This window comes from Bacillus rossius, chromosome 7 (assembly GCF_032445375.1).
Source record: "Bacillus rossius redtenbacheri isolate Brsri chromosome 7, Brsri_v3, whole genome shotgun sequence".
NCBI lineage: Eukaryota > Metazoa > Arthropoda > Insecta > Phasmatodea > Bacillidae > Bacillus > Bacillus rossius.
The window spans coordinates 69,157,841-69,179,975 of NC_086335.1; the positions used below are offsets into that span (position 1 = coordinate 69,157,841).

The 22,135-nt window shown below is 41.3% G+C and overlaps 1 protein-coding gene across 1 annotated transcript; it reads right to left on the reverse strand.

Annotated features, from left to right (window-relative positions):
* Positions 1–5,416: 5,416 nt before the first annotated feature.
* LOC134534618 (hepatic leukemia factor-like) lies at positions 5,417–20,052 on the reverse strand. The gene is made up of 6 exons (XM_063373103.1): positions 19,945–20,052; positions 14,307–14,414; positions 10,328–10,519; positions 7,230–7,411; positions 7,167–7,199; positions 5,417–5,720 (listed from the first exon to the last, which is right to left on the reverse strand). Exons 1-6 carry the CDS (start codon positions 20,050–20,052, stop codon positions 5,417–5,419), a joined length of 927 nt encoding a protein of 308 aa, XP_063229173.1.
* Positions 20,053–22,135: the final 2,083 nt, after the last annotated feature.

Consider the following 22,135-nt stretch of genomic DNA (forward strand, 5'->3'; position numbering starts at 1 on the left):
GATGTCATCACGAAAATAGTGACATTAACAAAGATTTTAAAAACGTGTTAGCGAGTATTTATCTTTAAAATTAATTTTAACAAAAAAAATGTTTGTAATTGGGAAAGAATGTGAGGGGGATAAAACTTATATTATCTTCAATATTAGCATGGCAAATATTACATACACACATGCTCTAGCTTCTTACCTCTGCCGCCGCCCGGGTTCTCGTGTTCGAGACCGGGCGTGTATCCTAGCGGGAAAACTGGCTCCGATTCAAATTGTGTTCCGGGAGGGCGTCAGATTAGCTCAGCGTCTAACCAAATTTGGGTTTCGTGGGTGCGTTGCCCTGCGTGGCCTGCTAGGATCGTCTGCGAAGTTCGTGGTTGGAGGGGTCCCTAGCTTGTATCACATCACAGGCTTTGTGCAGCATAATATTAATGGGTTTAAGATTTTCAACATTTACCGCAGTTTGCAGAAGCCTGGCATTCAAGTGACAAAGAGTGCACTTTAATTTTCAAGCAAAAAAAAATTTAATAAAATAACAAAACAGCAACAAGCCTTGTAATTTTGTTTTTTAAGTCATTTCAGCCTTTTTATGATTGTACTATTACATAGGTATGAATGCTTACTGAAACTTTACTTTTAATTTTTATTTCAGTTGCATAGAGAAAAAGAATATATTTCTGCAATACAGACTCGTAATACTTACCTGTTTGTAGCTTTATATCTATGCATTTTTTTGGTCATGTTTTGAAATATTTTGTGTTTATTTTTTCAGCTAATTGTTCATTATTATTATCAAAATTGTAGTAATTTTTATGTTATTGATGATATTGTGCTAGCTGTGATATGTAAAATCTTTTTAGTCTCCAGTTAAGTTAAGCAACCGGATTGGTTTCAGATTGTTTGGCGCACTATTCAAATGATATGTTAACTCCTGTTATTGGCTCGAATAACTTTAAAATTATGTGATAGTGAACCAGGAGGTAGAGATTAAAACAGAGGGCTCTTCTGCCATCATGGAAGAATGATTGATGTAATTTGGCTTGGCCCATTTTATGGCCTAACGGATATTCTAGGCATATATCCGAGTTAAATACTGTTTAAGTTTAAAGCCAAAAGAACCTGAAAGTATTTATATTTAGTATGTGTGATATAATTTGTACTACGAAGATATTTGATTATATAAAAAACAGTGGTTGATTTTGTAAATGGCCATATCCATTTTGGTATCTTCAGCGTGAGTTTAACTGTTCACCAATTGAAATTACATAAACGTTTTGACTACTTGAATCTAGAGCGATTAGGCAGCAAGCTTTGATCAGCAATAGTTAGCTAAATCCAGAGGTACTGAACTGTGATTTAAGAGACCTCTGTCTCGAACCTTCTAAGTTTTAAAATGTCATATTTATTTTTTCCTGAACCCAGAGAATTAAGAACTAATATGAAGCACCTAACATTGGTTTCGTAAATTAATGATTAATTTTTAACCAATCTTTTAACTTTTTAAAATACAGAGCACCAGCATAATTTTTTAGCTAGGGAATAGGTAAATATGTTCTTGATTATATTAATGTGAAAAGTATGGTTTTTCTCGATAACAATAATATATAATATTTTAATACTTGTAATTCTATTTAAGATAATTGTGTACTAAAATACATTGTTCATGTTGTTAAGTTTGTGTTTTTATGTTAAAATTAGATATACAGACAGGATACTGCATCAACATAGAGTGATAACCATTTTAGAGAGTCGATAGTAGATAACTACAATAAATAACACTATATACTAATACTACTCTCTTCATGAAGCAGTGTGGTGAAAAATCTGCGAATCATCATTTGATTGTGTGATAATTTTATTCAAGTATACCTGCTGTGAACTGTGATACTTAACTTCAATATTTTCTTAACTCTTTTAGTCCATACATCCACTGAAGTGGATAATTTATATACCAATGATACATGGAGTTTGTCAAACCTTGAATGTGTGGATTAAGGTGTATGGGTTAAAGTGTACCTACATTCTAGTGGACATCATATTTTATGGCTATTAAATAAATTTAATTTAACTTTTATTGATTATAAAATAATTATTCATTAATATTATAATTATAGTGTAAGATTATTACCAAAAATTCAAAAAAATAGTATAGGCCTAGTTCAATAAAAAATAATAATTAGGACTATCTTACGAATTGACATATTGTGACAAAAAGAGTTACGACTTTTTATTTAAAAACTGTGAATGGTGAAATTATATCAGAATATTTCATTTGAGAGAGATTAGTTTTCATTGAAATTTAATTTTTATAGATTATGTATTGTGGTTTTTTGTTTATAAAATATGAATGAAATACTAATCGTAAATTGTTAGTGGAAGAATGAAAGAAAAGTAAAGTCACATCTCGACAAAATAAATTACACATTCCATGTCAGTTTATTACAAAATTATATTTTTTACTATTTACATTAAATATATATATATATCACTTTAATATTTCTCAAAATCACATATCTGGTTCCTGTACACAGTAATGACTCATGACATACCAATTTCACACAGAAATTACATCTTTTCCCATCTTTTCTTCATTGCACTTGAAAAACTGATGCTAGTAATTTCATTACCGTAGTAACTGCCAGCCTTGTTTCACTGATGTGGTTTCATGTTCGACAGTAGGTACACATGATGCACCTAGTAATACAAGCCACTTATTTGCTTGAAGTATTTGCTTGATACCAAGAAGTGTAATAATGTAAACTAAGATATGGTGTTAGTCTGATTATTTTGATGCAGAAGTTCCTACATGTGTAGTATTAGTTGAGATACATATTGTTAATATTGTAAACAGATAAATATTGGTTACAACTAAGCAAAATTTTTTAACTACCTAACCACATTCTACTTTCAAGTATATTTGAGAATTTATTGTCATCAGTGTGAGAAACTTCAAGTTAAAAGATTACAAAAGAATTAAAACAAAACTCTTGTGTACTGATTTGGATAAATATAACCTTTTAGTCACACTCAATGAGTACAAATCATTAGCTCTCAGCCTTAATGTGAGACATTTTGCCATTACTGACTTGATGCTCAGTTTTCACTGCAACGAATGTAATATGCACATTTTCCCACAATACTTACTTAATGTACACATATTTACAAAATGTTATGTGCAAATGTCACACCTCAGTTGACTAAGGAATTGAACGTTCAAGACACTGTATATTATAAACTCTATGTCTTAGCCTTCTAGCACAGTTAAAGATGTGTTTTTTCGGTCTTCTGTATCTTAAAATATACAGATCGGATACCATTATTTACTATGATAACTTCTTACCTGAAATTATGACATTCAAAATAATGAAGTTTTGTGCTATTTCTTTTTAATAGGCATTACACTGCTTTGCTGAGTTAAGCACAATTAAAATTACAATAAACACACTAGTTTTTATTTGCAAACTTAGAACTTGTTTATATGCTTTCATCCATTAATTAAAGCATTAACGGACCATGAGTTAAAACATACACAACACATCTTCCATACAGTCCAGTAAATATAAGGTCCATAAAACTAAGTACATATTTCTACATTTAAGCTACAAAGTTAACTGTTAGGGTAGGTACTATAAATTACGTAGTGAAATATACAAGAAAAGCTGTATAAACTTTACAAAACAAGTAAAGAGACAAGTTTCATCCATCACGCTGAATACCTAACATGAACTATCATATTACATATATACAATAAATATTCAGAGAAAGAGAAAACGTTGCGAACATACAACATTTATAAATCCCTATTGCAACATTTTTAAAGATAACCCATAATTTCTCCACGAGATCACAACTTTACAACCAAATAAAATCTATTTGAAAATAAATTAGTATAGTGAAGTGGAGGGTGCTTCATGAACAGGAATACATCATTAACTGATTGTGATAAGATTATCCTATTTAAAACATGATGCAGTGATGAGATCAACAATTAATACTTTGTCCATTCTCTCAAGACCAGAGATGCTGCCATGTACTGCCTCGTGCACAGATCCAAGGAAAACTGTCGCGTTCGGGCCGGAGCATAAAATTGCACGCTCAATGGCGCTACTGGAAGAAAATAATAAAACGTCCTTCGGGCAGCCAGGGGCGGCTCGAGGACAGGACAAGTCAAGCAGGCATCCTGGCTCGTGCCGATGTTTTTCGCTTGAATTTTAATTGTTCTGCTAATGTTCTCTTTTAAAATATGGACATTAATGGGAAAAGGAAAATTAAAATTTTATCAGCATGTCACAAAAAAAAAAAAAATGAAAAATCAAAGATATTACGATAAAACTCTGCCCACGGGTATCAAATTTGGCTGCGGGGGCAGGGCTTAGCCTTTCGAGGAGTGATGGTTGGTGAACCTGGAGGACTCCGGGCCACTGAACAGGCCTCCTCCAGGGACAATGTGCGGAGAAACAACTGGAGTCTCAATACTGCCACGAAGGCACGACCTTCGAAGAGTCAGCACCGTTTGTTTTGCCTCTGGCTTTGGAGTGCACGAGTATGATTGAAATACTGAATCCAAGTGCGACCAGTATTTTCTGTACAGTACAAATCGTATATTAGTAAATGATATGTTAAATTATACATAAGTTTTACCTTCTGCAGCCAAGTTTAACAAGTGGCCATCTTTTAATTTGTTTAATTTATTGCTGATCTCGCAAGCATAGTATTGTACCATTTACCCTGAGTCTAGCTGGAGCAAGGCCATACAAATATTTCAAAAGATGTAACTGCAGTTATTCACCGAGAAGGGCGGGTTGCAGTATTCTGAATACTTAAGAGTGAACTAGAAAAGAGAAGATCAGAGAGCTGGAGCAGACGATTCACAAAATGTTAAGCTTAAGGAAAACATTCACGTTTAGGTTTGCACAGAAATCCTACTAGCTTGCTTGCAACAACCAAATTAACGCACCCAGCAGTCTTGCATTGTTTGTCCTCTGGACATCTTCATGCTGCCAACAGTTAATATTAATTAGGGCAGCTGTTTAGTTCCATATATGTTCTGACTTGAGTGTGCTTGGGTTTTAGCATACGTTTGCTCTGAATTCTTCTCCCCAGTACACTTCAGCGATGAGGTTGGATCACCCCAATCAACTCCTGTTTCGGTCACGTTGGAATGTGTTCAGGCTTAGTTCTAATCACCTCAAGTAGTCATTATACTCTTAACAGGTTACGTATGTCGCTTTGCACGATGGTTTACAACGCGCTGACAGTGGCTCCGTGGTTGGAGCAGCAAGGTCTAGCGGGCGAGGCAGAATGGCAGAATTGCATGGCAGGTCCACCAGTGGTTGAAACAGTAGGTCCACTTGTGTTGCTGCTGGAAGGCCAGGTCTACCCGTTGTTGAAACAGTAGGTCTGCTTGTGTTGCTGCTGGAGGCCAGGTCTACCTGTTGTTGCTGAAGGCCAGGTCTATGAGCGGCTGCTGGGAGGCGGGCGAGGTGCGGCACGTCCACCTGCTGCTGAGCGACAGGTCCACCTGCTGCTGCTGCTGCTGCTGCTGCGGCTGCGCGGGGCGGTCCGTGCCGTTGAACAGCAGGTAGCGCAGCTTGGAGGTCTCGGTGCGCAGCGCCGTCACCTCGTAGCGCAGCTTGAGGTTCTCCTGCTCCAGGAAGGCGGCGCGGATGGCGAGCTCGTCCTCCTTGGCCCGCCGCGCGTCGCGCGACCTCTTGGCCGCCTCGTTGTTCTTCCTGCGGGCCGGCCCACAAGCCTCACTCCCCGTGCTCCGTACTACCAACATCCTGAACACACTCATTGTTGAACGAATGTCTCAACATCACGGCCGGTGCTAGGTAAATTGGCGCCCTAGGCGAAAAACCTTAATCTCACCCCCCCCCCCCCCCCCCCCCCCACCGCGGCCGGACACCCAAAAAAAATTGTCCTTGCCTCAAAATACATCACGTAAGACTAATATTTTGTCAACAATCAAATGTAAGCAGGCTTCTGTTTTTTTTTTGTTTTTTTACTGTTTGACTTATTACAAATCATAAACAGGTCACCGTGGACTTTAAATAATTACTTATATCAATATAAACATTCCAAACTGTAAAAAAAAAATAATCCATTTTCATCTAGTTTCAGTAATCGTTAAACATATTATATGAGCTGTTATGTGTCGTGCTGCGCCGCCCCCAACTACTTGGCGACCTAGGCGGTTGCCTAGTTCGCCTAAATGGACGCGCCGGCCCTGAAGGGACATCGTGATAATCAGAGACGACGAGGGATGAGGTTAGACTGTAGCGTAGGAGAAATGGAAATGTGAGGGAGGCGGCGCCCCCCCCCCCCCCCCCCAACCCCCCCACAGATAAGCCCGCCGGCTTACGCAACGTCCGCCATGTTTCCCACTAGCGGAAAACCGCCGGGTTTTACCCGGTAGGCAAGTGTCATACCGTTAAACCACCACCCCCCGCCCCCTGTCTCGGCCTCCACCAATGGGTTTCTTGTCCAGTACTTTGATGTGGCTACAAGAAACAGGAAATGTAGGTAAAATGCATCTGGTTGGTCACAAACGTACGTGAGACAGTCTGAACGGCTACCCCGTGGCTAGTGACTGCTGAGCGGAGAGGAGGCTGCAGCAGTTGCAGTGCTCGGATTCTCGAGAAGCGCTAAGGGCGACAGTGGCTCGCGCAGGCCTCTGGTCGGAGGGTGAAGCCTTCTTTTCACAGACGAGAGAGTCAAACTCCCGATCGTGCATCTTGGGTTTTTTTTTTTTTGTTCATTGTAAAAGGTTAGGTTAGCTACATTATAAATACTTTTAAACATTGTGGACGGTTGATTTGGTTAGGACAGCTACATTAAAGATACTGAGAAATCACGTAAACGGTTTCCTGGCCCTGGATGGCTACATATTAAAAACTTATTTTGCCAAGCAACCATAAAATGATTTTACAGTATTTTTTAATGTAGCTACACTTACCTGATATAACCAACCATCCACAATGTTTTAAAGTATTTATAATGAAGCTAACCTATCCTAATCGACCGCCACGCCGGTTTGTACAATGAGATAGAACGGGGGGGGGGGGGGGGGGGGGAAATAAGCTAGCATGAACTTGGGGTAACCTCGGGTGTGTCTCTCTCGTCTGTGAAGTGAAGGTTCGCCCTGGTCGGAGGGCAGTAGCAGCAGTGGTACCAACCTCCTCCGCTCCCAGTAGGCGGCGCTCTTGCCGCTATCGTCCCCGGGGGCGGGCTCGGAGGACGAGGGCTGCTGCAGGGGGCTGCCCGGGGCGCGCGCCGCCCCCGCCGGCCGGGACGCGCCGCCCCCGGAGGAGGCCTGCAGCTGCTCCAGCATGCGGCGCCGGAACTGCAGGTACGCCTCGCTGGAGCCGTAGCCCAGCAGGCTCTCCGTGGCCGCCATGCTGAGCGGGTTCTTGGGGTAGGCCTGGGGGCAAGCGTGCCAACACTAACTTGTAATGGTACTCGTTTTTGACGTGACAACGACTAACAAATCGATGAACGCCGGCTGCAAAAGGATGACTCATTGTCCCGTTACGCTCATTGTACGCTTGCGCCGCATCTATCTCTCTTCCACTCGATTGGGAACAACCATCGATTCGACTTTTTTCGAGGCACATTAAACTTGAAACACTCCCATTCGTTTCCTACTTTTTCCTATCATCGTCCTATCCTTACCAGAATAACACAGATTGGAAGAAGTTAAATAGCAAACATGTATAAAAGTTCTAGTTAAAATAATCTCTTCGTTAAAGTAATAAACATATTTGAATTAATGAGTGCAAATAAAAGTAAATTTATCAATTAAATTGTAGATTTCATTTCACTCCTTCTTTGTATCCATACGAAATACTGATAATTGAATAAAAATGATTCAATTTTATTCATAAAAGTATGCAATCATTTCATCAATGTTTTGTTATGACGTTGTCACGTTAAACTATCGTCCGTAAACCGACTTTACAGACAACCAATTTTTTTTTTGGGAAACTTCTTTGGGCGCGATGTGAGTAAAATATCAAGGCCGAATTTTAATGCAACATTTTCGTGAAACATCGTTTCTTACGCGAAAAGGACAAAGAATAGGTGTATTTTTAATCATTGATTTTACAGTGAGTAATAGTTGTTTATTAGGTAATCATTGTTGATCGATCAATAATTATTGAAATCCTAAGCAGTTATTTCGAAGCAAATAATAATTTTGTTAGTTAATGTTTATTAATTTATTTTTATTTTAATCAAATTTCTACAGAATACAAAATGGGTTAGGATTCTTAAATATCTGAAAAATAAATGAAAGCCAAATCAAACTGTGCTGTTATTTTTAGAAAGTTGTCTTATTTCTCTCTTTCTCTCTCACTGCCGTTTTACCCCTTGCGATATACTTTGACGTCGTCCCAAGTGCTCCGGCTCGCGAGAGCGACGCACTCGAACGCATGCGCGTAGTGTACCTGTTACAGGCCAGCGCGAGCGTTTGCAACGAGTAGCGTCCAATATTCCAACGCAAGAGGGAGAGAGAAAGAGAGTGAGTCGGTAGATCCCACGCACATGCGCGTGGTATTCTTGCTATGCAGCGAAGTAAACAGTGTGAGCGTCGTGAAAACCAAAGGGGAACTACCATTGATGCAGTTTTTGCAAGAAATATTGAAAAAATAGAACTCAAACATTTCGTAACTTACTTAAGTTATCATAATCCCATTGTAAATGTTATATATAGATTTGGATGTTTCTCCACTCGAAAATGATAATTAAAACATGCGATCAATTGTGAATTGTAAGCAATGTTAATAAAGTTTGTCTTAAATAAACAATATGATTTCACTAAAAAATCAATTTCTACCCCTTCCTATTTTCATTTGCACATTACGAAGTTTCACTTCTTCCGCGCGGAGGGACTCCACGCACTATTTTTTTATGAGTAAGTTTTCTTTATAATTGTGTTTTAAAAGAAAATCTTCTCACTAAAATCTCAGGGAATAGTGCACTTTTTGAAGTTCAACGTTTACGCTTAGAAATTTCAGTAATGATTTTGCCTGAGAGAATAAAACAAAAAATACTATATTGTTGTTTTTATTTAGTTGTTTTTAATAATTTTTTAAGTCAAATGTTTGATGATTTCCTTAAAACCAGTCTTAAATTCATATATCAATTGTATTTAATATATGAAGCACACATTTCAAGTTTGTATGAAATACGTGCTTACAAATAACACGTGGGCAAAATGGCATACTTGGAGACACAATTCCTGCCGCTTCTGTTGAGGCGTGTTTTGGTCGGTGGGAGAGGGAACACATTGTTGCAGCCCACTACGGATTACAATAATCCCTACAGATTAATTTCTCTGAAACATAATGCAGCTAAGTTGCTTTACATTTTTTTTTGTTTTGACGTGATAACGTCTTATAAATCGATGAACGCCGGCTGCACGCACGAAAAATTGTCACGTTCCACCGTGCGAGAAAATCTTCTATAATATCAAACAGGTTAAGGCGGGCTTTTTAACTAATTGTTTGTGATTATATTTAAACTAATTATTTAAATTAAATTTGCAAAAAAAACTGTAAATGATATTTGAAAATTAAAAAATTACGCAATTTTTCATCAATGTTTTCTTACGACGTTATCACGTAAAATTATCGTCCATAAACCGACTTTACAGACAACCCCCCCCCCCCCCTTTTTTTTTTTTAATCCTGGAAGGGAGGGGTCCGGTCCCCTGGCAGCGCCCCTGAAGGCCCGTCTACAATAGCAATGTCCTAAACTGTGTCCGAAGGACGCTCGTCGCTGATTGGTCCACGTGACCCTCTGACGTCATGCGTCAAGTGGGCGAAGGTCCGAACCTACCTGGTCCGGAGACATTCGTCAATTTGAACTTTTTGTTCCAACCTGCGTACTTCGGACACAGAAAAAGAACAGAACACTCACGATATTTGAATTTCCCGGTTCCCGTTTGAAAACGTGGTGTTTGTTTTGTTATTGAAGGAAATGGATTTTGCTGTAAGTCAAGAAGAGCCACTTTGCCCTTACTGAATAAATTTATAATATTGAACTCCCACAACTTTCATAAGTTCAATCTCAAACTACAAAGCATCAAAACAATTAAAAAAAAAAAACATTTGGTTTGGCACATTTACTGCGCTCTGGTGACAACTTTAGAAATAAAAACATTCGGACGTCGGACATCGCAGTTGCGGACAGGGCAGTTTTCGGTGGGACAATGTGACGTCACTCACATTCGGATGAGGACACGGACCACGCACGGGTTCGGACTATTGTAGACGGGCTCTGATGCTACCACAGGACTCCAACTGGGACGTGACGGCGGAGCGCGCGAGCGACTGACCTTGAAGGGCCTGGTGGGGCGGGCGCCCTTGTTGTGCGCGCCCAGGATGGGCGAGAAGACCAGCTCCTGCTGCTCCTGGGGGCTGAGCGGCGGCGGCGGCGGCGGCGAGGCCGGGGGCGGCGGACAGGCGTCGCGCCGCCTCCTCAGGCACAGGTCCAGCACCTCGTCCTGGCCGGCGTCTGGCGGCGGCACCTGCGCGCGGGAGGCGGTCAGCCCCTGGCCCCTGGCCCCTCCCCTACACTCCACGCGACACGCTACAGTCTTTGAATATATATACTGTATAGAAGTCGCGAGTGGATAGGATTTACTCTACGTTTTTCAGAAGCGTATGATGAGCAGCTTGGGAACTTCACCGCTGCAGTGCGCTGCCGTAACGCCCTGTATCGTCTTAGTTGTTATTTAGACGTTAGAGCGCAGCACTGTCGCCCGCTGTCATTCCCGCACCCCTCATCCATCATTCACTGCAGCTCAACGTCGTTCAACAGGAGGGGGAAGGGGTGTTTGAAGAGTTTGACACTTGTCCGCTAGGGACCACCACAAGTCGATGCCCTAGAGATGGTGGCGATTGCGGCGGTGAATTAACCAACTACCTCAAAACCGTATTAGAAATTTTAACCTGGGCTGGCGACTTCTATACAGTATATATATTCAAAGGTTCAGCACCGTCTGTGTTCCGTGATCGGTAGAGAGACCGGGAAAAAATTATTTCTCTCAAATAATCACCCAAGGGATGGATATCCAAGAAACAAGACTTTCGTTTCATATTAAACCCACTGCTCTACATTGCTAGCTAGTCTGAGGTTAACTGGATAAGTGTTAAACTTAAATTGTGCATAAAATTCTAACTTGTGTACATAAGTGAAAAAAGGAATGTTATCGAGAGCAACTCAATGGCAGTATTTATAGTTTTCATGGAAAATAGCTCTGCAGAGTTCAAATGGTAACTATATTGTAAAGTTCTGTACCTGCTTTTGATCTGAAGGATAATTATTACTCTGATAACTTCATTTTATCAATTTGTGAATCTCTATATCAGGATAGATTCCAATATCCTCTACACACTCGGGCAAATGCCAACTTTTCATTGGCTGCTGACTTGTGAGTCATCTGGATTGTGTGGGCCTGTGATTCGACGCTTCTACGAGTGACGGGTCTCTAATTGGCCCTCAGTCCTCCAGATTAACAGTGGACCAGTGGCAGAAGCAGCACTAAGGTATAATAATTATTTGAATTTTAGCATAACACGAAATGAATCCGCGAATTTGTCAGGTCTCTAGTGATTGGTTGGACTTGTTTTGAGCAAATGTTTACTGTTGGTACTCACCTCCCACGAAATTAAATTAAATTGAATTGGCCGTTTTTTAGTCATCAATGCCTTGCAGCAGAATTTCAAAGTCTGTTATTTACAAAACCCTCAAAACATTTTTATAGGTACTACCTTTGAATATATTCAAAGGTACTACACAGGAGGTAAGGGGTCGCATTCCGCGACCTGGGACTTCTTGCGGGCCTCGGGGTTCGGGTACTCGGCCTCTGGGTCCGCTACTGGCGGCGATGATACCCCTGTTGGCCAGTCAGCGATGACTGCTGGGGGTCGCTTCATTAAGCTATTAATTAATCTGAGGTACACGACATCGCAGCCAGTGTGGACGCAGACCCACCGCTTATACTAAGTACAGTGTAAACTCTTTGTAACTAACGACAAACTCCTTAAAACGTTGAAATCGCTTGACTTTGGTTGGTTTGCCTTGTTTTATAAACAATAATACACTCTATATAGCGACACGCTCACTCTATTTAACGACAACAATACGGCATTATAAATCATTGAGCAGTACTTTCTATGTTGTCGAAGTTGATAAGAAATGCAGCTGTGTACTTTCTTTTTGTTTGCTGTTTTGTTGTTGTATTATCTAGCACGTGTTTACTACTACTGACGTACCGGAGATTCTAACAAATTTTGTCTTTTGTTTTTGTATGATGAACTTGCACATGTTTACCTCGGTCACTAAGACTTTTTTTCAAGTTGTTACACGTTATCATTACGGCAGTTGCTTACAGACATTCGAACTGTAAACATGGCGAGTAAACGAAAATCTTTGTGTATTGACGAAAAAGTTTTGTTAATACGCTCAATAGAGGCGGGAGAAAAAATCAGTGATGTTGGAAGACGCTTTGGATTTTGCCGCTCTGCCGTGTCTACAATATGGAAAAACAAAGAAAAAATAACAGACTATATGCAATAAGTAGAGACCTGCAAAATTCGCGGATTCATTCGGTGATAGGCTAGAATTCAAACACATATACCTCGTAGATAATTTTGCTATTGGCTTACTGTTCATCTGGACGAATCTCAACCAGTTATAAATTCTCAACCAAAGAAGGATCGAATCACAGACAAACCAGCTGAGAAGACTTAGAAGTCGGCAGCCAATGAACTTGCGTTATTTGCCTGAGTGTACAGGGGTATGTACAGTCTATCCTGAAGCCCATCAAAACCGCGAATTTTGCAGGTCTCTACTTATAAGTGTTATTTGTATTAATATTAATGTTCATGTGCAAAATGTGTACTATGTAAATACATATTATTATAGAATGGTAAAATTATATCTTTTATTTCTCTCTATTTAAAGACCACTCTCTATAACGCCGAAACATGCTCAGTCCTTTAAAGTCGTTATATAGAGTTTACACTGTATATCGTTACACACATCGAGTCATCTCGACGTGGAGTTCCCTCGATGGGGTTTCTAACCACAGAAGACATCGAGAGCAAGTTAAGTGTTTTCCAAGTACGTAATCGTTAAGACGTTTCAATGGCTCGGGTAAGTTCGGGTTTTTTCGATTTCCTATCCTCCTACCGAGAACTTGAGAGGGCATGACGTCACAGCGACAACGTAACGAAAGAAAAACAACCCATGTAATTCTTAAGTATTACAAATAAAACACATTTTGTTTTCTGAAACACAAATTTGCTGTATTAAAACATGTTATGATTTTTAGAATCAAAATTTTATTGGTTGGTAGAATAAGGATAAAGTGTAATTATAAAATATGTAGGTCACTCACTCCCGGGATTAAAAATTTGAGTTTCCAACTGTAGTGACACTGCGACAGTTTATACAGCAGAAGAAAAGCAAAAAATGGGTTTCTTAACACATACGATACCTAAAGTACTAACAGAAAAACAGCCAACGCAATTGCCGACCAAAGAAACTGCTTATCTGTATAAACATAAACATGTTTTTGTTAAATAACCCAAAATATAAAAAAAGAAGCCACGAAAAATTCAGCCGTTTATTATGAACCTATTTAACCCAGGAATGGCGTTTTGATACTTTATAATCTATACTTCACTTGCAAGAAAATGCAATTAAGTTGACTTAATATGTATTTTAAAAAATCCTGTGAAATTTTCGACTTGACGAGATTAAATTTTCTTTGTTATGCAAGCTTGGAAATTGGTGTCTGCTTTAGATGTACGTGAGTTATTTATGATATAAGCTTATAATTAAAGACCGGAAAAATTCGCGAGATCATTTCGCGATAGGCTAAAATACAAATAGTTATATTATATGCAGCCTCTGTTATTGGCTCACAACACACCTAGATGACTCTGGACCAATGAGAAAAACTCAACTGAAGCAGCATCAAATCACAGGCTGATACGTTGGAACGTCTCACAAGACAGCAGCCAATGAGTGGGTGAAATTTGATCGAGTGTAAGTAGAACTATGGAGTTCATCCTACAGGTCATTGAACCCGCGAATTTTTCCGGTCCCTACTTATAATTCAATGTGTTTAGTCAGCTCATGGAGATAATTCGCAGCTCGTTAGACTGCACTGAGGTATTCCCTCGCTAGCGATTTTTTGCTTTGTGATTGGCGGCCGTCTGCGAGAGAAGTAATTGCCGTGTCTGGGCCGGGCCACTGAGGACGGCTGTGATTGGTGTGCCGACAGTGGAGTAACCCCGGCCAACCACGGAGCAGCACGACCCCAGTGTCTCTGCGTGGCTGAAGACGTACCTCGTCGTCGAGACAGCGTCTCGAGAAGTGGGACAGCCTAGGATGTACATCAAGCTCTGTCCCTGCCCGAACACGCCCGAATATTCACCTTCGGCCAACCTCGGGATTTGTTTTATTTTTGCGCAGGAAAGTGCTGACTGGCGGCGGAGTGAGTGGTCAGTGCAACCACGTACCAACAGGGGCGCTTGCGTCCCTGGTCACTAAATCCGGTACTGGACAACTGGAAAAGCGGACCACGAGTCCAAGTGCCCAACCCCCTGTATGGTAGACTCTTTTCTACTCTGTCCAACACTTCATCCAGACCATCCTCTGTCTCCTGTAAATTCCTACACGTAATGCATGCCAATTTGCATCCCGCATGAATGTGCCCAGGGTTTTCCCTGTGTCTAGGCAGGTTTTACCTGGGCCCAACCTATCTCTAGTTATAGTCTAGATTTAAGAGTGAGGGGAGTTGGTCATGGCGCCAATCGCTGCCATGGCTGGCCAATCCCCTCCTAGCACATGATGCATGCGACCCTCTCCTTGCATGGCTAATCCCAGCATGACTAAGCGTATAGGCTTCGGCCTGAGACGCACCTAGGTCCCTCCCTAACCCGGACCCCTCCAAAATACACTTAGTTTTAGTTAGGTTAGGAAAAAACAATCGCGCAGGAAAAATGAATTCAAATATTAAAAGTGGTCGGTTAGGTTATCTGCATTAAAACACTTTAAAACACTATGGACGGTTAGTTAGGTTAGTATAGCTACATTAAAATAAACAGAGAAATATAAATATAAATACAAATAAACCCGAGGTTGGCCGAAGGTGAATATTCGGGCGTGTTCGGGCAGGGACAGAACTTGATGGACATCTTAGGCTGGGTTCACAATTGAAAAAATAACAGTAACAGTAACAGTAGGTCGTGTGCGTAGGATATGAACGCCATGTTTCCTAACCTAACGATTCACAACAGCAGAAAATTGGTCGTGTGCATGGGAGCGAGGTCGTGCGCATAGGAGTGAAATGAATATATTTTATTTCGGTCGCGTACGCATGGCACAACAGCCAATGAGAGAAGAGCAGGGTGCTTTTTTGGCGGGACTAGAAATATGTATATAAGAAAATGTCGAGATAATAATAGAATTATCGTTATTTTGAAAGTTAATATGTTTATTTACAAACACTGCCAACAGATGTCGCATAGTTCACGAAATTTCATTGGCTGAAACTAACAGTAAGAATTCAATTGTGAATCGATTTCGCAGTTCGCACAGGTCGTGTGCACAGGTCGTGTGCTGCATAGCTTGCTATGCACTCGCTTGATTTTTTTAATTGTGAACCCAGCCTTAGGCTTCCCCTCGCACAAGCATTGCGCGCGCGCGGGTGACGTGGTGACGTGGTGACGTCACTGGCCTGATGTCCGACCCGGCACACAGGCGCGAGTTTACCCTCGAGTGACACGCCAATCACCACGTCATCCAGTCAGCAAACACGGCCGCAGATAGGCCCGCCACTCGGCATGACGTCCGTCGTGTCGGTGCAGTTGCGTGTCTGGCGTGTGTCACGCTCGCTCAGTCCGGAGATAAGCTTTAGCCGATCAGATCCTTAGTGTTCCAAGCATTCGATATTCCAGGGAAAAGATTAGAAAAAAATAGTTAATTTCAAAAAATGGTTGTAAAGTCGGTTTACGTACGATAGTTTGGCGTGACAACGTCATAACAAAACAAGGTGAAATTATTGCATACTTTTATGAATAAAATTGAATCATTTTTATTGAATTATCACTATTTTGTATGGATACAAAGAAGGAGTGAAATGAAATCTACAATTTAATTGATAAATTTACTTTTATTTGCACTCATTAATTCAAATATGTTTATTACTTTAACGAAGAGATTTTATTACATGTGCTTAGCAATGGCGTATGTCCAAAAGCTAACATCAGGTCATGCACTCCCATTGCACAAAGCTTTCAAAGATAATATTAAGTTTTATAAATTAATTTAAGAATGACGTAGGCTCATGTAGGACCACGATGGTCGTGTAGTGAATTACAACAGTTCGTCACCTCCGTCCGTGTATCACGAGACCTGCAGCCAATCATACAGCCAGAAAAATTACATCCGTCCGTCAAAAGATTCATAACTCCGTACTTTTCACAGACGGCCGGATAAAATTATAACCTCCAAATGGTTGCAAGGGGTTTGCACGTCAAATTTTATATTAGAATTTTTTTTTTGAAGTTTGTTTAATTCTTTAGTGGCTTCATAATTATTTTTTTAAAATTATGTTAGAACACACTTGGAAAGTTTATGTTTTTGAAAAAAAATCGTCAGATTCACAGAAATGTAATTAATTACGCATGCTAATTCTGGTATGTTGAGAGAGAGAGAGAAAGAGTGAGAAATATTCAGTTGAATGAGTTATAAGAGCATAGTTTACATGACTGTCAAACAAATCTAATTATTTAAGATATTTTTTTCTCCGCAATTCAAATGTTTCTCATAATTTGGCAGCATGTCTAAGGGAGATGATTATGTAGAAAGAACGGAGAGCTGTAAATCGCTTGGCGGACGAACGGACAACGGACGGACGCGACGGACTGTTGTAGTTCCGGCTTAGATCCGAAGGTCGCACGGCTGTCAGATACACTGCAAGTGTAAGCACTCGATTCGCCGCCAAAAAACATTTTTCTCCCGTTTCGTGCGAAAGTGACTTCAGTGGAGTCTCTATTGTATTGCCCACTATTGACTACTGTGATGTGGTGTATGATAATTCAACGGAAGACTTGCAAATCAAATCTACAAAGGATCCAGAATACCTACATTTTAAAGGTTTTTTTTTAATTCTGAAGTCTCGTGATTGTCTCTGGGTATTATGACCAGCTTCGGTTGGTTGCGACCTCGTGGAAGACGGATATGAAATCGTTTAACAATCGTCCGTAAAAATTTTTTTAAGTCCTGGCAAAGTTTATTCGAGCAACGGACTGGTCTCACTAAGTGCTCAGATCAACTGCTTAACGAAGCGACTCCAAGCAGCCATTGCCGACTAACCAACAGGGACACTATCACCGCCAGTAGCGGCCCCAGGGGCGGAGCACCCGGATCCCAAGGCCCACGAGGAGTCCCAGGCCGCTGAATGCGGCCCCCAACCTCCTGCTCTGTGCCTGTAAATAACAAGTTTCGACGGGGATTTGTGAAATAACTGACTTTGAAAATTCGCTGCGAAACTCGGTGACTACAAATGGCCTGAGTTAAATTTCATTTATTTTAATTTCGAGGGAAATTGATTTATTTTTACGTTAAACTCGTGTGTTGTCCAGCCTCAACTTTGTGTAAGGAGGGAGGGAGGGGGGTAATTTAATATTTAGCTGATTAGCTGGCCCTAACTGCTCAGGTTATCTTGTTGATTTTTTTTTTTATAAGTTGAAGTGACGTCCACAAGTTTTCATACACGCTCTAAACCGGACCTTGAACTTCGTATCCCCGGCCACAGGACGTAGCGCTGTTCCAACTGCACAGACTCTGCGACGCGACTGAACAGACTCCCTGCAGAGTTGCGAGGCTCAGAAACACTCTCCGAGTTCAAACCAGAGGTTGCCAAATACATCTCTCAATGTCGCCAGTGTTCCCACAACCACAGCCGCTTACGCGTGTGTGCAGTGTTTTGTAAACCACTTGTATATACCTGCTGTATTCCTGTTTTAAGTTCGTTGCATTTTTAATGTTATTAACTTTTGTTTATACTTATTCTTTAGTAGTGAGCAATTTCTGGATTTTAAGTTCTTAAGCTATTAGTAGAGACCGGAAAAATTCACGGATTAATTTCGTGATAGGCTAAATTCAAACATGTGAACAATTCTGCTGGTTCTGCTATTGGCTTGCAGTTTAACTGGAGCTCTCTGGGCAAATGACAGACTATTGACCAAAGAAGCGTCGAATCACAAGCTACCCAGTGGAGACGCCTCACAATTTAGTAACCAATGTTTACTTGAGAAATGCAGAGGATAATGGAAGCTATCCTAGAGGTCATTGAATCCGCGAATTTTTCAGGTCTCTAGCTATTAGGTTAGTTTAGTATTATAAGTTTAGGAAGTATGATTTCTGTGTAGTTGTGTAGTACACAAACAGGCTGATGACGGGGACTGACGCCAGTTCTCCGAAACTTCGCAAATATTTTGTCACAGGAAACCTACGGTTGTTATGTTGTCCGTAATGCCTGTTTAGCTCATCGTTGTGTTCTTTGTTACAACTGCTTACCATGACCACTTCGCCGCTACCCTACTGCTTGAATCTGTGTGTGAATGTGCGAGTGACTGGTTTTAATGTATACAGTAGCACCTATTTTTTTTGATACTATTTGCTGTATGTTTAATCACTTTCCTTTTTATGTATGTCTATGCTTAATTTTTAATTACTTTAAATTAGTTATGGTTGAATCTTTTGTAATAGTTAATATTTGAACATTAAGTTAAAATTTTAATTTGTTCTCTTAATATCTAGTCAACATCTGCTTATATCATGCTTAATTTTTAATATTCCACTATTTGGTGTAATTGCAGAAAAGTAGTTAAGTGTAACCTCGCCACCAATAAAGACGATAAATAAATAAATTAATTAATTAATATGTTTGCTGCGTTGTCAAGGTTTTGTTACCTGTCTGCATTTACTCTCGTCGTTGTTAGCCAACTCTGCTCGTCCGTGCTGTTGTTTTTTTTTTTTTCATGACTAAATTCCTTCCACGTAATTCTGTGTTTGAATGTGTTCGTCCCTGCTGTAGTCATTGTATTGCACATAATACCTGTTTAGGTTCATCGTTGGGTTTATCTGCTTGACATCAACTGATTTAAGGCTTGTTTCCTGTGAGTTTATGTTTTCATTTTTAATGCTTATTTTGCATGTATGAATTTTTTCACATGACAAAACAGTTGCAAAACTGAAATGACGTTCGTCCAAGAAATTGTGTTAGATATAAATTCTCCATCGCATGAATTATTTAAAGAACGTGTGCAGTGCTGTGGTTAATTGTTGGAGAGGGCTTGACGCCTTTAAGGGGCCCGCCTCGTTAGTGAGGCGGGATGATAAGCGCGACGCTCGCTAGTATGTCTAGTGCGGTATCGCCTCTAAGCGCAAGGCTCTGAACTGGCGCGCATTCGTCTCGTCGTCACAGGACAACTGTGAAATTTGAGCGGTGACCGTAACATTAAATGGCGGAGAAATGAAGGTAAAGGTGTAATGCAAATCCCTTTAAGGGCTTTCAAGAATCTGTACCGGTTATTTTACGCCAAAACAAATTACTCTGAAAACATGCGTTTTAGCCATTTTAACTCTTCTAAATATACAGTGTAAAAACTTGATCCGAAATCAAAAGTACTTTTCGGTCCTATAGGCGAAATCTTAAATGCTTTTCGTGAGCAGACCCCACTCGGATATCTCGAGTAGTTTTGAAATTGCGTTGTTTTTCCTGAAGCTCTGCGCACCGTGTGTGTGTCCGGGCAGGCGGGGCCTCGAAGTAGAGTGTGTGTGTGTGAGTGTGAACTGTGATTGCCTGGGTACCAACCTGCTGATTGGCTCCTGAGGGACCTTTTGCAGTTAAGATACGGAGTGCCTGACCTTGCGGTCGTACCTCCTGCCTATTGAAGTGAACACTCGAACAGAATCACTGACCTGCGGACAGTGCAGCGGCCAGGAGCGCAGTGGGACGCAGGTCGCGACATCCATGACGACCCTCTGGGCTGCGCGGCTGCGGACTCGCTACTCGCTGGCCTCCAGCGCCGGCCGGGGGTCAGTTCGCGCACAGGTGACGTCACCCGCAACCCTTTCCCGCTCCGCCAATGGGCGCGCTCCTCCGCCGCCTCCCCCCTACTCCTCCCCGCACACACACCCCCCAGGCTGCGTGACACATTCCAGCGCGTAACGGCGCAACAGCGGCGTCCGGTAGCGCATAGAGCCTCCCCGGGCTGGCTGCGCTACTGTGGTGTCACTACTCCTGCCACTGCTTGCCTCTGTAAGGCCCCCGCCTACCCGGGCACACACACGGTGCGCAGAGCTTCAGGAAAAACAACGCGATTTCAAAACTACTCGAGACATCCGAGTGGGGTCTGTTTACTAAAAGCATTTAAGAGTTCGCTGAGGACCGAAAAGTACTTTTTGATTTCGGATTAAGTTTTTAAACTGTATTTTTAGAAGAGTTAAAAATGGCTAAAACGCATGTTTTCAGAGTAATTTTTAGGCGTAAAACAACCGGTACAGATTCTTGAAAGCACTTAAGGGACTTGCATTACACCTTTATCTTCATTTATCCGCCATATAATGTCACGGTAACCGCTCAAATGTCACAGTTGTCCTGTGCACTGGGAGAAGACTGCGCGCCAGTTCAGAGGAGACAGCGTGCTAGAAGCACCAGCGAGCGTCGCGCTTATCATCCCGCCTCACTGACACATACACCCCTGATGAGGCGGGCCCTTAAGAACGGTCTCGTCAATTACAAGGAACGCAACGCCAAGAAATCAAAGTAGTCAGAAAGCAAGCAGGTCTCATGACGTAACCAACAGTATCACTTGAAATTGTAAAGATAGTCTAAAAGAAACTGTGAACAATTCGATTTAAAAGTGTTATTTTTTTTCCACTGTTTAAGAGTTTAACAAGTAAAAAACAGGATAGGATATATTATATACATGTAGGGGCGGGCATTTTTTCGCGACGTAATCTAAGTGGCCATAAGACCGCAATACTGCGGCAGCGTTTCCTGCCTTGCAATCGTTGGCTGTCTTCCAGCCATCACTTTGGCCGAGCTGTTTGGGACGCGTTTATTTCTCCTCCCCCCCCCCCCCCCTTACTCCTTGCAACGAATTACTGTGATTGGTGTGCCGACAGTATACTTGTAGCTACCCCATCACGAAACCCAGACGCGAAATAAATTTCGTAAAATATACACGCCCCTAGCTATACATATATACATGGCCCCCACAAGGGTGGGGCTGGGTAGACCCCTGGATCCAGGACCCGGGTTCAGCCCTGCTTATTTTTATCTCAATGCGTGAAATAAATATACCTAATCGCTATGGTTATTTTAAAGTAAAAATAATTTTATAAATAAAGCTTAGTTTGGTCTAAAAATAGTAACCATGATTTTACCCTGCATTTTCAGGTTAATAACATACTAAAAAGAGTGTAGGTAAGAAATAACCATGCTATTATAATGTAGCGCGTGAGTGTAAATTTGTTTTATGGGGTTGGTGGCCGTGGCCGTCTCCGATCCTGGGTGGAGAAGCCTAGGATGTACATCACGTTCTGTCCCTGCCCGAACACGCCCGAATATTCACCTTCGGCCAACCTCGGGTTTATTTATATATATTTATATTTCTCTGTTTATTTTAATGTAGCTATACTAACCTAACTAACCGTCCATAGTGTTTTAATGTAGCTAACCTAACCGACCACTTTTAATATTTGAATTCATTTTTCCTGCGCAAAAAAAAAATAAAACAAATCCTGAGGTTGGCCGAAGGTGAATATTCGGGCGTGTTCGGGAAGGGACAGAACTTGATGTACATCTTAGGCTTCTCATTCTGGGTCCAGGGCCCGTAATCGAATGTGGAGGCCATGCACATATATTAAAAAGAACATATATGAGCATGCGGAACACCTCTGTTCGAAAACGGCTTTCGGAAAACGCAACACGCCGTCGCCGACCCATCATGTACATAATATGTTGCCATCCGGGGCGGTCAGTCAGTGCGTGCGAGACCAGAGATATCGAAGTTTCCTCCAACCCGCTCTCTGTGCGCATTGTGACTCAGGC

What these genes read in the sequence shown, in the direction of transcription:
- LOC134534618 (XM_063373103.1), bottom strand. Translation starts at nt 20,052, where the DNA reads ATGGATGTCGCGACCTGCGTCCCACTGCGCTCCTGGCCGCTGCACTGT. An exon ending in AGCCCCCTGCAGCAGCCCTC is followed by an intron (nt 7,200 to 7,229) that starts GTCCTCCGAGCC and finishes CGGGGACGATAG; the next exon opens with CGGCAAGAGCGCCGCCTACT. An exon ending in GCCTACTGGGAGCGGAGGAG is followed by an intron (nt 5,721 to 7,166) that starts GTTGGTACCACT and finishes GCCGGCCCGCAG; the next exon opens with GAAGAACAACGAGGCGGCCA.